The 15,755-nt window shown below is 41.4% G+C and overlaps 1 protein-coding gene across 4 annotated transcripts in view; it reads left to right on the forward strand.

The window, feature by feature from the left end:
- ASTN2 (astrotactin 2) overlaps positions 1–15,755 on the forward strand; it is a 1,072,177-nt gene that overhangs the window by 470,067 nt on the left and 586,355 nt on the right. For 3 of the 4 annotated variants that reach the window (XM_056138490.1, XM_056138492.1, XM_056138493.1), the window contains 3 exons: positions 13,107–13,191; positions 13,919–13,993; positions 14,806–14,943. In XM_056138490.1, the coding sequence (XP_055994465.1) occupies positions 13,107–13,191; positions 13,919–13,993; positions 14,806–14,943 (298 nt within the window). The remainder of the gene's footprint in view (positions 1–13,106; positions 13,192–13,918; positions 13,994–14,805; positions 14,944–15,755) is intronic. The other variant, XM_056138491.1, reaches the window with a different exon arrangement.

Raw genomic sequence — 15,755 nt, forward strand, 5'->3', positions numbered from 1 at the left:
TGACAGGTGTAGAGTTCCAACTCTGTCTTTCTGACTTCAAAGCCTCCTCTGCATTCCACCCCCTCCATCCATGCACATTGCTTGCATTCTGCTATGCCCCACTTCCTGAAAAGGTAAGACAGGATTTATTAGTGCCCTCCACCCCTCTTACTCACCTGTCCTATTGGCTCATTAGGACTCATCTTTGATTTTGCTTTTGTCACTTGCCTTTGTCTGAAAAGTTCTAATCCTTCATGGCTCAAGGAGGCAGCACAGTGCCACCTGGGAGCAGCAGTGACCCCTACAGCTCTGAAACCAGCTGGCTGGATTCAAATCCTGACTCTGCCATTCTTGGCATTTGTTTGTTTGCTTATTTATTATTTGCTTTCATGTGCAGGTTTTTTTACTAGTTCCGTAATTTTATTTTAAATCTGTACTATAGAATCTTCCAGATATCAGGAATTAAAACCAGGTTGTGCAAAATGACAAGTAATGCAAAATTACTGTTATCAGCACTCAGAGCTTGTAGACTTTAAGTAAGAAAGGTACCCAAACTCTCTGTGTCTCAGTCTCTGCATCTGTAAGATGAGATTTCAGAGGACCTACTGAATTAGGAGATCATAGAGTTGTTAGGGGTGCCTACTTGACAAGTATGGGGACTTGAACTTAATTCCTGGGACTACATGATCACTGGATTATTTCTAGATATAGATCTGTTGGCCCACAACTCCATGAGCCACGTGGTGGTACATTGCCAGACTGAGCATTGAACTATCAGTTCAATGCTTAATGGCATTTTGCTAAGAGCGGCCACCTTTTGCCTGAGTGCTCCTTGGGTAATTCAGAAGAGAGTGATAAATAGAGAGGGGAGGGGAGAGAGGGAAGGATGGAGACAGGGAGGGGGGAGGGAAGTTAGGAAGACTGGATGGGAGGGAGGGAGGGAAGGAAGGAAGGAAGGGAGGGAGGGAGGGAGGGAGGGAGGGAGGAGGGAGGGAAGGAGGGAGGGAGGGAGGGAGGGAGGGAGGGAGGGAGAGAGGGAGGGAGGGAAGGAAGGAAGAGAAGGAGGGAAGGAAGGAAGAGAAGGAGGGATGGGAAAAGGAAGGAAGGACTCTTTTGTAGGTTTAACTCTTGAAGATCTCATGAGTTATTAGATGTTAAGAGCTCCTAAAGGTGCCTGGAAGCATACAATTTATCTGAATTCCCACAGGATTTTCTAACTTTTCATCTTCACTTGTGTTTCTCCAAATTTAGGATGGAATTCCACAACCCTTGGTCTGGAGCCTGAGGTTCCAGTTTTTAATTTTGTGGGTTTTAAGAATTCAATTGTAATTGCCATATAGTTTTTACTGGTTTCAGGTACAGTACATGACATATATTGGCAGAACAAGATAGTCAAACCAAAAAGTCCACTTTCCATCTATTCTCAGTGGTTTTTCAAATTTAAAGAGCAGGAATGCTGCAAGGAGGTTAATAACAGATAAGGTTGGAAGTTGGCAGAGCCTGGTTATGGGTGTCAGACAGGGTATATGAACTCTAAGTAAACATCTTGGGGACATGAAATGAGGGCCCCAGTGTTAGGTCATTGTCCATATCTCACATGGACAGTGTTGAGGCAGGAGTGGTGAGGATAGATGGGAAGGTGTGATTAAGAGTGACCACCATGATGTGGACCTGGTGGGACTCAGATCCCATTTGGATGTTAAATGTAGAGTAGTTCAACCCAAGACCTATTATGTGTTCCCACTTTGCTAAGAACATGGAATCTTTAGTCACTGAGAGGGAGGGATACAGCTTGTATGACAGCCACATGTGTAGCATTCTGCCACAATCTTCGCTTGTCAGCAGCCTTTGTTACGCACCTGGGTGGATTGGCCTAGCTGCCACTTGGCTGCACTTGGCCCCAAGTTCAGAAGGCATCTGGCTCCATTCCACGTGTCTCTCATCCTCCTTGGCCCAGCCATGAGTGGGGACCTACGTTCTTGTGGTGAGAGGCAGAAGTACAAGAGAACAAATTAAGTCACAGTCCCTTTTAAATTTGAATTCCCATTCTGACTGCTACCAATCCACTAGCAAAGCAAGTCAGGTGCCAAGGGTTAGGAAAACTAAGGGCAGGATAGAAATATTGTTCTTCCCACAATTATCTGGGGGGCTGGAGCGATAGCACAGTGGGTAGGGCGTTCGCCTTACAAGCGGCCAACATGGCCGACCCGAGTTCGATTCCTTCGCCCCTCTCGGAGAGCCCGGCAAGCTACCGAGAGTATTCGATATGCCAGACACAGTAACAGCAAAGTCTCCAATGGAGACGTTACTGGGCCCGCTTGAGCAAATCGACGATCAACGGGAGGGCCTTTACCTTTACCTTTACCTTTACAATTATCTGGGACATGGATGTGGATATATCTATAAAGAAATATAGAGCTTATCTCCTATAATTCTATATACAAGGGCTGTATTTTCTTGCAGCATCCCAGGATACACCATTCTTGTCACTTTGCTACACTCTCTTAACAAATTTCTTGCGAAGAGTTGTTGAATAGCTTGGGAAGAAAGAGATAGAAGAAAGATGCACTTGGATGTTCTATATGCTTTTCACCAACTTGGGCAAGTAATTAATCTTTCATAAGCTTCAGCTTCATCTTATTGAAAGTAAAACTATTTACATCTTCCTCCCAATATTTTCATAGATACAAGAAATTATTTAGGGAAGGCCAGATATGGTAGATACTAAATTAGTAGAATTCATGATGCCTTGCTTAGGGCTCACCCCCTGCTGGAAGGAAATCCAACACGCCTTCGTGACATAGGTACTAGGACTTAAACACCATCTGCACATAAAGTATATACATATGTGCAGGGGATGCTGAAAGGAGCTTTTGCTAACCTTTAGTGGGTGTGAGATATTAAAAAACAGCAGGGGGCTAATTGGCATGTGGGTGGAAGGATGTTTTCAGCCTCTTCCCTAACCCTTATTGTATAGCACTTGATACTTGTTAAATTACAGAGAGCTCCTCTTGATATTGCCCAAATGGGTGTATTTACTGCTGTGCTGTTTTGTGATTGTGGAAAAAAAGCATGAACTTTGAAGGTGTGATTCTTTGACCTTTGGTAACTCTGAGTAGGAGTTTGGGATTTCTTTACTTTATCATGTGGATGCAATATCATCCTCTAAGACTTTTGGGGGTGTCACCTGTGAGAGAGCAGGAGTGAAACAGCCTTGTTTTATCAGGTGGACTCTAGTATCTTTGTCTAAGAAGATTAGTTCTAATATCACATGTTGCCTGTAAAAAGATAAGGGATAACCTGCCGAGCATTTTATCCAAGTTTCACATAGAGCAGGCCCTTAAGGACATTATTCCCATCATTGTTTCTTCCTGTACCTGCCCAGCCCTAAGCTAGGCTTGAATAACAGGTGGTCTGCACAAGTAGAAGAGAAAGCAGTGCCATCAGGAAGTATCTTTCCAAGCCACAGAGACAAGAGAAAACTGGAAAGTGTACAGCAGCCTGAATCCCTGACCTGTGATAAGTGAGGATGGAGTTGGAAGCAAGTGAAAATGGAATCATAAGAGAGTGACAGGGTGCGAGGAGAGGGGCCAGACAGAGGCAGGTTGGAGAAATGGCTTTGCACTTTTCTAGTGCTCTCATGGGCAGGCACGGTATCACAGTAGTGATATCACACTACACTCCCCCCCCCATCCCCGCCACACACACAAAAACCTCTAGATGTCCTTTTGCATTACTTGTGTGTCCTTGAGTAACAGAAGACACAAAGGTAATAGGCACTGCTGATTCTAGAACATGAAGTTGGAGCTGACCTCATTTATTTTTTTAAATTTTATTTTAGGCATCATGGTTTACAGAACTGCTAATGCTAAAGGTTTATGCATAAAATTTTCAATACTGTACCCTCTACCAAGGTGTTCACTTCCCTCCACCATTATCCCATCATTTTCACTCATATTTATAGAGAAACTTAGAAGAGGAATGTCCTCTCCTTTTTACTAACTTCACTCATCATGATGCTCTCCTGAGCCATCCATAAAGAAGAAAATTGCATGATTTTATCTTTTCTTAAAGTTGTGTATTCCATTTGTATGTATACACTGCAGTGTCTTACTCCAGTTATTGTTCTTGGACACTTGGGTTGTTTTTGGGTTTGGGTATTGTGAATTGTGCTGCAATGAGCATAGGCATGCAATAATCTTTTTTGAATAGAGCTTTTGGGCCTTTAGGGTAGATTCCAAGAAGAGGAATTAATGGGACACTTTAATGGGACACTTTAAAACATTGAATCTAAATGTATATTAAATGATTCAAGGCCATTGGTCAAGCAACTGGAAGCAAAGATAAATGGATCTACATCAAACTAATAGGCTGTGAGCCACAAAAGAAACAATGACCATGTGAAAAGATGTCCCACAAACTGGGAGAGGATATTTACTCACCCCTCATGTGATAAAGGGTTTATATCACAGATATGTAAAGAACTACTAGAACTTTACAGGAAGTAAACAACCAATCCCATTAAAAACTGAGGGTATAAGGAGATGAACAGAAGCATTCTCAAAGAAAACATACAGATGTTCAAAAGGTATATGATTTAAAGGAAAAACTCTTTGGGGTTGGAGTGGTAGTATAGTGAGTAGGGCACTTACCTTACACATGAACAACCTGAGTTTAATTCCCATCATCCCATGTTGTTCCCCGAGCACTGCCAGCAATAATCCCTGAGTGCAGAGCCAGGAGTATCCCCTGAGCACTGCTGGGTATGACCCAAAACCAAAAGAGAAAACAAAACTAAAAACCCTATCACTTATCATCAGGACACGCAAATCAAAAGAACAATGAGATACCATCTCACACCAGTGAGACTGGCACACATCACAAAGAATAGAAACAACTACTGTTGGCATGGTTGGGGGGAGGGGGAGATGACTTCATTTGCATACACCAAATCTATGAAAAAAAAGCTACTGCTCTCCTTTGAGCCTTACAAACCTTGAACTTGAAACCATCACAAATGGAAGCACCTTCATTTTCCCAAAACAAGATTCTAAGTGGGTCCCTCCTGGGAGTTCTACTGGTAACAATTGGAACTGGAACGTCTTTGATGCGTGCAGAACAATAGGCCTATGACTGTGCTAGGACATTTAAATCTGTCCCTTGATCCTTCCAGCCAATAGGTGATATCAGCCTTAATATCAATTAAGAAAGAGATCAGGGGTGAGAACATGTTCTTTTATTGTCTAGGAAGCATAATCAGAATTTGAATATCGATGTTTCTAGGACTCATGTCATGATTCTTTTGCTAGTGTTCCAGGCCTTTGTGATTAATATGAAGGTGCTTGTATACCCAGAAGTGATGTAGGGGCCAGATGTTTATAATTGAGGAATTCCATTGTTTTACCCAAGAGTTTATGGAATGAGAATGCATGTAATATAAAGTTAGAACTCAATAAATGGGGTCTCGGAGACATAAAGAGTAAATATTTTAAACCCACTGAATCTCATCTTTAGATGATAAAACGGTTCTAGTAATGTAACCAGCACAATAAAAATCCATTTAACTGAAGTCTCTTGTGGAAACTGCTTTAAAGAAGAAATTAAACTCTATTTTTAAGGTCTGCGTTATCAATCACATCTAAATGTATGTTTTTAATTTGTTAAATGTGTTTCAAATGGTCATTCTTTTAAAAATTATTCTGAGGCTGAACAGATAGTACAGGAATTAAGGTCCTTGTTGTACCTGTGACTGACCCTGATTTGATCCCTGATACTACATCACTGGGAGCAACCATTCACTGCAGAGCCAGTACTATCCCCCAGCATAACTGGGTTGGAGTTTGGAGGCCCTCAAGCTGGCCCCAGTGAGCCCCAGTATCCCAGGGCCAGAATAGCAACACATCTTTGTGCCCTCACATTGAATGGTTGTTGAAGTTGGATAAAAATCACCAGGAGAGGGACCACAGAGGTAGTACAGTGGGTCAGGCACTTGCTTTGGATGAAGCTGATCCTGTTTTTGATCTCTGACATCCCATATGGTCCTCTAGTCGTGACACCTGAGTGAAGAGTCAGGAATAAGCCCAGAGCATGGCGGGTGTGGTCCAAAACCAGAGAAGAACATGTCACCAAGAGAGGCCCCTGGAAAAAACACTTAGGAGACTTCCCCCCCACAAAAAAAATATTTTTTAAAAAAAATCATGTTTAGGGCTAGGAACATGACTAAGTAGCAGAGCAACTGCCTTGCATGTATGAGGTACTAGGTTTGATCCTCAGCAAAACACACACACGCACACACATACAGAGAGAGCGAGATTAAGAAATAAATCCATTTGTAAATGTAATATATTATAAAGATAGGAACTCAGTAATGTCAGAGAAGTTCAAGAGAAAACATATTATTTCTAGAAAACATAGCCATGTGTATTAAAATACTGAGATCACCAGTGCAACGGAATGGACACTAAGGTGGTGGCCAGGAGTCTTGGATTCTGATTTTGACTAATCCCAGGCTCTCATCCTGATGAGTTCTGTGGTTGAGCCAAATGCCTTCATTCTGTCCATTTTCCCTTCTGACAAATGAAGCTGGAAGATAGAAACTAGAAAAGCTTAAATTTTTTTTTTGCTCTGTAATGGGGGGCATGCTCTTTTGACATTTCATCAGCACACATGCTTACATTTTCCTTTCCTTTGGTGAATCCTAATATGATGGTGAGAAACTTTCTCCAGTTTTCAGCACTATCGTCATGATCCTGGGGAAACTCAACTTGAGTACATTAAAATAATCGCACATTTTATGTATTCACTAACATGCATACATTCAGTCAGCAATTCCCTGAATCATCTCCAACTCCTACTAGTAGGATTTGGAGATGATTAAGAAGAAAATGTAAAACATGTCTGTAATCAAGAAACTCAGTTTAGTGAGGGAAAATGGGTGATTGTTGTCATTGATGTGTGTGTGTGTGTGTGTGTGTGTGTGTGTGTGTGTGTGTATGAAGCACGATAGTTTTTATTTAGAATCTTACTTAGGAAGATGTGAGGGGAGAGAAAAAGAGGAAGTATGTATTCAAGAGAATGCATACACTCTGGGAGTATTTATTCCAAAATGGATAAAGCAAGCAAAAAGATTGAGACAAGCAAGGGAGGGATATGTTCAATGGAGAACATGGGTTTGAAGATCAAGACAAAAGTAGATTTATTTCTAAGAATAGGATTCCCTTATTCTGTTGACATAAGTGGTACTGTTCTGAAGTTCATATCCTTTTCATCTGCGTTTTTTTGTGGTTTGTTTGATTCTGGGAACCACACCCAACAGTACTCATTGGTTACTCCCAGGACAGTGCTGAGGACTGAGGGCTCACGCATGCAGTGTCTGCATTCCAACTCTTTTGTCCGATGTCTGTGACTCCACTCTTTTAGCTATGTCATGGAAGTGCAGCAGGTACTGGGTGTGGTACTGAGCAAGATGGAATCCATCCCTGTCTTCAGGGAGCTTCTTCTGTAGTGTCAGGAATAAGGCCACCTGATCTGCACCCGCAAACTGTGGGAGGGACCTGGAATTCTCTTCTTTGAGAGGTTGGTCTCCTTCCATCTGCAGAGGCAGAGTTGAAGAAAGGATTCCACCAAGAAAGGGGTTAATCTTCAACTTTGTCTGTCAGAGACTTGCATTTTGCAAGAAAGAAATGCTTGGTTGCAAATATAGGCTAGTGTTTGCTGAGCCAGCAGAATAGGATACCAAAGTCAATAAAGCCGATAGCCATGGCATTGATGGAGATCTTGCTGGAGACACCCAGCACAGCTGCTCAGAGGGATCACAGTTAAGTCAAAAACTAACTGTCCAGAAAGTAGAAGAGAGGAATTCTGAAATGCTTTCACTGGGGCTCAGAATTGAGGCTCAGCTACTCTTTAAATAGATAGGGAAACTGAGGCCTTGGAATTCACTTCTCCTGTGTCCCTAGAATATAGTGTGCACCCAGTGACTTTTTTCAATGAAAAGACAAAGGGAAAGAAATTACGATTTGGTCTCTCCTTGTGGGCACCTGAACCATGAATGCGATCCTCCCTACTTCAACTTATTTTTACATTAGCATTGTGAATTGGTATGATTTTTATTCCCACTCTTTACATGAAGGAACCAAGTTGCTCCAGACATAAAAAGCTTCCCCAGGATCACACAGCCAGGAAAGAAAAATTGGGGCTTGACACCCAGGTCTGTCTGCCTCCACGTACTTCTGTCCCACCCTCTGCTTCCTTTCCTGTTCCCTGGAAGTCTTCCTTTACTGGAGATATCAGAGTAGGTGCCTGCCACTTCCAGAACACCTATTTGTTGTATAATGAGTGTCCCCCAACTAATGATACATTTCTTGCGAGCCAAACTTGCCTAGTAAGTACGCATTAAAGAAAGAGAACTATAGGTGTCTGAGATAGTACAGGAGGTAAGGCTAACACTATTTTGATTCTGGCACAACATATTGGGTATGGTCAAAGAGTGTGTGTGCACACACAGAAGAGAGAGAGAGAGAGAGAGAGAGAGAGAGAGAGAGAGAGAGAGAGAGAGAGATCTATAGAAAAGCTCATCTTGGAGGGTAGAGATTTCTCATTCTTAGTATTTCCCAAAGGAGAAAAAGGTAGACAAGACCTGTGCTCTTTCCTAGGGAACTCGGGTGCCCTATCCTTTGGCTTAGCCATTGAGAAGAGTGAGCCACAATTCTCTGTCCCCGTTACCAATCTGACTGACTCCCTGTCCCTTGCCAGAGGTAACCATTTTACCTCTGCCATTATGAATCATGAGGTTCGTGGCAGATCATAAATCAGTCCAGGGAGTCTCGAGGACAAATCCCGGGACCTTTTAATCTTTAATATTAGACATGTTTAAAGTGGTGAATATTTCATGAAGGGACTATTGCATTTTAACACATCATTAGGAACTCCTCCCCTCCCCCTTTTAGTAAATTATTCTCATTCAGATCTCAAGGATCTCAGTCCTTTTCCTTCATTTTCTTTCCCTCTAGCAACAATCATTTCATTTGGTAGCACGCAGTGTCAGCAGACATACTTGGTGGAAGACCCTGAGCATAATATTGGAGGGGAGAGTTATAGGGAGCATTCCTGCCTGCAGGCAGCCCCTGACTCTTTCTTTTATTTACCATGATCTAGATAAGGGAAAATATGGATCTCTCTCCTGTCCTGTCCTGTCCTGTCCTGTCCTGTCCTCTCCTTTCCTCTCTCCTCACCTCTCCTCTCCTCTCTTCTCCTCTCCTCTCCTCACCCCTTCTCTCCCTTCACCTCCTCACCTTTCCCCTTTTCTCCTCACCTCTTCCCTCCCCTACTCACACCCACCCCTCCTCTCCTCTCCTCTCCTCTCCTCTCCTCTCCTCTCCTCTCCTCTCCTCTCCTCTCCTCTCCTCTCCTCTCCTCTCCTCTCTTCTCCTCTCCTCTCCTCTCCTCTCCTCTCCCCTTCTCTCTTCTCCCCTCCCTTCCCTTCTTCTCCTCCTCTGTTCTTTCCTCTCCTTTCCTCTTTCCATTTTATATCTTATTCCTAATTTGCTTACTATCTCTAACCAATTCTTCATGTTATCTTAATACCATTTTAATTCAGTCACCCTTTTTCATCCCATGCTGTTAGTCAAACGCTTGGTAGTGCTAGGGGTAGAAAAATATAAGCAGCACTTTGATACATAAACAAGTTAGAATTTTCAGCACTCAGTGCTCTTTGCAAGGTCAGTTGCATATCATTTTTAGTGAATCCATGAATAAAGTAAGTTTTTGATAAAGACAGATATTCTGAATTCAAGAGTTATGGGTGATAGTTGGACCTGAAGCCTTGGCATCACACATTTCAGGTTCTATTTAGTTTCACAAGGCTGAAGAAATCCTGGCTGAGAAGACATGTGGTTGCATATGGCATGAGCTTGTGAACAGCACAGCTCAAAGTTTCAGTATCCTTTTCAAGAAAACATAGATGACAGAAGAGTTCTTACATGAGGAAGCTCTGCATGAAAAGTTTACCTGACAACAGGAATTCCATGATGACACTTCCCAGAGTCTTCTCGAGTAGCATCTAAGTGATTCAGTTTTGGTTTTCGACTATTAAATAGATTTTAGCTGACCTTCTGCTTGTTACTCCACCACTCTAGGTGAGGCTTGCCTCTGGGTGCTAGCACTGTGCCTATTTCAGAATAGGAGGCAGAGCACCTCGCTACCAGGTGGGTCCTAGCAACTTCTAGAGCCTATTTGCATCATATTAAGGGCCCACACTACAAATCCTGAAGTGCATGACTACTTATGTTTGTACATGACAAAAATACTCAACAGAATACAGGCTGCTCACAGTTATTCCACCTGCCATTCTGTGAGGATGGACATAAAAGCAGAGAGCAACCTCCAGCTTAATCCCTCAGTACCTTGGTTAACCTCAGAGACTCATCCCTAGCAGAGCAAGAACACTAGACAGCCAGTGGGGAAAACACATAAAAACTCACCAAGATCAATGAGTGAAAACAGTATCACTAACGTCATAAACAGCACCAGTAAATCCTCAGACAGTGTCTTTATTGTCACTCTGTGAGGATGTTCAATGAATTCAAAGAAATTATATCACAGGTAGTCAGAAAAACACCAGAAAGTGTGAGAGTTGAAATGAAAAAGAACAACAATCAGAAATGACAGAAATGATGAACATGGAAGGTGATACAAGAAAATCAATAGAAACTCTGAACAGCAAAATAACAGAAGCTGAGCAAAAGATCAAGGAACTCCAACATGAGAAGGAGGAAACCACTAGGAAATAGCAGAGGATAGAAAATTGCCTGAGAATAAATGAACAGCTTACCAGAGAAATATGCGATGGGTTTAAGAAGGACAATATAAGAATCATTAAGGCTCCCTGCTGAACAGGAATGCAAATGTGATGAATAAACAATAGTTAAAGAAATCATTGATAAGAATTGACCAGATTTGAAGATGACAGGCACCTCAATCCAAGAGGCCCAAAGGAAACCAGTGAAAATACACCCAGTTAGGAAAAAACATTATATACATTATCCAGAATATATTATACTCAAAATGACACAATCCACAGATAAAGACAGAATATTGAATGAATGCAGCAGAATCAAAAGGGAATGTATGTAAAAAGGAAATCCCAAAAGATGTACAGCAGACCTATCAAATTTGACTGTATGAGCCAGAAGAATTTGGAAGGATATAGTACAAAAACTCATCAAAATGATCACATCACCTCACCAATACTTTATCCAGGTAGAGTATCATTCAGATTTGAAGGAACTATACAGAGCCTCATGGACAGGTAACAGTTTAAGAAATTCATAGCCTTGGAACCAATAATAGAAGCATTAAAAGAGCTTATTTAAAGGACAGGAGAAACTTCCCATCATGTAGCATTAAGTATGACTCTTCACTAATGGTTCATGTGAGTATATGGTTATCCTCTACTAGATTAAGAAAGATGAAAAACATATCAATTAATCCTTACAAATTTAATTTTTTGATTCACTTTATGTTAATTATATTTGGCACTCCTATGCATTTTATTGGACAAATTTTATTGTTATATACAAACTAAGGATACTGCTGGGGGTGGGAGGGAACCTGGGGTTATTGGTGAAGGGAAGGGGACATTGGTAGTGGGATTGGTGTTGGAACATTGTATGCCTGAAATAACTCTGCTATGAATAACTTTGCAAATCACGGTGTCTCAATAAAAAAAAATAAAAATAAAGTTTTGTACATTTTCAGGTGTCCAAGAATTTCGTGAATTCTAATAACAAATATGACAATAAAAATGGTATCTGTGTCCCTAAACCTCCTCCACTGACTATACTGTAGACAGATCTGGAAATGCTGGCCACAGGCCAATCAGTATGAGTGTAAGAGAGGAGAATTGTGGGTTTACAGAGTATGTACAGGAGTGTAATCACCAGGAGAGAAGAAAGAAGACACATTGACATCAATAGTCTTGGAATTTATGATCATAATGAAATGAACTATTCCCTCCATTCCCAGTTTGAGCATCTATTCTGTTCACAGTGGCTTTAGCCAGCGATGCTAAATCCAGTTTCCAAAATGTGTTGTACAGAACACGAAACCTGAGATTTGTTCCTCCAATCCCCAAGGTGAAATGTTTGCAAGAAATTGTATAGATATTAATTCCATGAAGACTAAAACACAACTAGTTCTAGCAAACGGTACACTGTTTCCCATTGCATAACAAAATCTATTTTTGGTGACACAGTTGAGAACATTCCATAAACAGACCTTACAAAAAAAACAATAACTAATTAAATAAAAATACATGTATATAATCCAAGCCTTCAGAAACTTTCCCAGTTTCTGAACTCTGAAGATATACTAAGAAACAAAACCACCATCCCAAGATAAGCTTGACAAACTGGAGAATATACTTCAGCAGTGTGATATTAGCAAGCATTCGTGTGTTTTGGGTGAAGACCTGATCAGAAGAAAAGATGCTTGAATGCATGGGTGTTAGACGTTTGGATAAGTAGATGGAAGAGGTGATGGAAGAAAAGAGGAGAGAGATAAGCAGGAAAAGGAACAGAACAGTGCTACTACACAGCAACAAGAAAAGAAGATAAAATCTGGAAATTATAGATGAAAACTATTTCTCCAAAAGTAGAAATTAAGGTATCTTGATGGAGATGGATTTGATGTAGGGCTTATAGATAAAACATGAATTGTTTATCCAGGTAGGCAGAATGCAATGTTCTGATTATGTGCTTAGAGCAAGTGTACTTCCTCTTAATTTAACTATTTTAAAAGAGGCACTCTGTATGGAAGCCACGGGTCATGTACTATTTTCTACAGTAAACCCTGAGTTCCCCCACACCCAGTTTGTACCTTTCCTCTCTGCCTCTATGGTGCAGAGCAGAAAGCATGACAGGAAGTTCAGTCAGGACTTGTGAGCAAATGAATAAACTCTTCATTAACCACAGTGGGGGTTGACCAGAACACCCCTTTTCCGTGGGCCATTTTTAAAACTAGGCAGCTCATTGTATTCTGTATTTTCTAATCAGGAAAACAGGAAAGATCTACCTCTTACTTTTCATCAAGGAAGTATTTAACAAGATTATTTTCTCTTTGACTTTCAGGAGAGTGCAGCTGTCATGAAGGCTATGCTCCGGACCCAGTCCACAGACACCTGTGTGTGCGCAGTGACTGGGGACAGAGTGAAGGGTGAGTGGTCAAACATCAGAGCATTGACCATAGATAGACAACCCCGTTGTCCTGTTCTGTTAACAAAGGCCCAAAACCTTCTCCACCAGGACTCTTTCTCTGTGGCATTCGGGTTCCTGCAAAACCCAAAGGAGAACAACTCCTATTTCCCATGGAATCGCATTTTGCTATTAAGAGAGTAAGACTGATGAATCTTCTAGAAAAGAAGAGCCAAGTTTAATTCACCATCCCAAATCATCAGTGAATACGACTTCATTAAGGGGACTGATATAAAGTAAAATCTGGGACTGGGGACATTGCTGAAGTTAGAGCAGGTCCCTGTGTTCTGTTCTCAGCACTGCACATTCTCCTAAGCTATGAACCTATACAACAGAGATTCAAAGAGTCCAAAAGACAGAAAATTAAGACTGGGACTTAGTTTAGTGGTAGAGCTAAAGACTTATATCTCTGAGGCCCTGGGTTTAACCTCATATCATTAAAATAATAAAACAGGTTTATGTCAATAAATTTCAAGATAATGAAATAGCATGAAGTCCTTCTGGGAAATGGAGACATTGCACAATATGGAGATATTCTATAACATATGTAGGCTTACCCAGTATGAGTTCTATGAAATTTGGTTGTTGGGAAAAGTGTGCTTAAGCAGTGTTCACATATGAAAACCTCCTGTTTGACCCTAATTCATCTCTTCTTCCCTTTTCTTCCCCTCTCCCTGTTCTTCCCTCAGACCTTGGCCTTACACAACACTTGAGAGGGGCTATGATCTGGTGACTGGGGAGCAGGCCCCTGAAAAGATTCTCAGGTGAGTTGATAAAATATTGGGGAGGGTTGATAAATTACAGGGATATAGAGAGAAATGTGATTGGACAAAGTATTCTGCATTTTCAGGCAGCTAAGCCTGAATATCTGAGCTGGATGTAGAGCAATTCTTGTTGGAATGAACTCTTGTTCGCATGAACTCTTATTGGCATGAACCTAGGCCTCTTCATGGCCTCGATTGCTACAGGAATCTAATTCCCATTGGTATGGCATCTTGACTTAGATTCTTGAACCGGAGAAAACACTACTGATAATCTATTTTGGTGATTTAAAAATACTCTATAGTCATAGAACCTCTTCCAGCCACCTCCATGAAATCATGTGCGAAACATCAATACCTAAGCTAATAAAGACATACAACAAATTAAGTGGCTGAACTGGGAATCAGATTTTGGTTCAAATTGATTTAGATAGAGTGCATGCGGTTAACGTTTGTGCAGCCTGTCACTGCTGACTTAGCAGTGACTTATAGAAGGCGCTCTGCTGAACACAGCGACTGCTGGGGAAAGCACTGCTGAAATGGCCCTCGTTGTCACAAAGCCCATGGTTAATTGAGAGTCAGGACCTCTACTCAGGGAAAGAAAACTAGCAATGCAAAACCATGCCTGGACGAAATGATTAACATATTTAACAAATGCCTGATCATCCATGTCTGTTAGCCAAAATGCTGCCTGGGAAAATGCCAGGAGCTTGGCTGGGTATGGAATTGAGTAAGAATGGGAGAAGGGGGCCCCCCTTTTTTGCTTTTCTCTCTGCTTCCCAGGGAGTTCCCAAATGGAAACTCTTACATTGCAGGTCTACTTTCAGCTTGGGCCAAGGACTCTGGCTTCCGGTCAGCAAAAGCTTTGTGGTCCCGCCTGTGGAGCTGTCCATCAACCCCCTGGCCAGCTGCAAGACTGATGTGCTCGTCACAGAAGACCCTGCTGATGTCAGGTAGGGAAGTCATCTCCAGTATCCTACAGCTTGAGTTTCTTGAACCATTTCTAGGAAACTGCTCTCTTGAAGGGTCACAGAAACTCATAGCAGGAAGCTCTCAAAGCTGGAAGGATAGATAACACAGTGGGTAAGGTGCTTGTCTTGTGTATGGCTGATCCTGGTTTGATCTCCAGCATTCTGAATGGTCCCCTGAGCACCACCAGGATTGATTCCTAAATGTAGAGCTAGGAGTATTCCCTGCATATCTCCAGGTGTGGCCCAAAAAACAAAAACAAAAATAGAATGTTCTCCATGTATCAATCCACACTCCATATATATCTTTCCTTGGAGGACCTCTGTACCTTAAATTTCCACATAATTGCTCTCCTTTGGGGCCTATATAAAATATGGGAGAAAACAACACATCAGGCCTATCGTCGCATCCTAAATGATCTGATCTGTAAAGAATCATGAAGGTGAGAGATTTAGAGAATGAACTGCTTTCTATGGGACTCAGAGTACTAGAAACTGACTGTGCTAAATCTACCAGTTTTAAATGTCCAAGAAAAATTATTTACTAATGAAAGAATTTTCCTTACACTTTTTTGAATCTTGTACATTACTTCATTATACAGTTATTCTCCTGTGTTCTAATTAGTTACTGACATATCATTCTGTCCCATTATGTAGAAAATCTTTCAAGGTCAAGGAAAATAACTTATTTAGCTTTTTAATCCCAAGTACTTAATACATACTGGACATCTACTAAATGTTTATTGATTTAATTAAACCAGTGGTCTTAGTTCTGATCCAAGCACTATTCTGGAGCT

The sequence above is a fragment of the Sorex fumeus genome, unplaced genomic scaffold (genome assembly GCF_029834395.1).
Source record: "Sorex fumeus unplaced genomic scaffold, SorFum_2.1 ptg000129l, whole genome shotgun sequence".
Classification (NCBI taxonomy): domain Eukaryota; kingdom Metazoa; phylum Chordata; class Mammalia; order Eulipotyphla; family Soricidae; genus Sorex; species Sorex fumeus.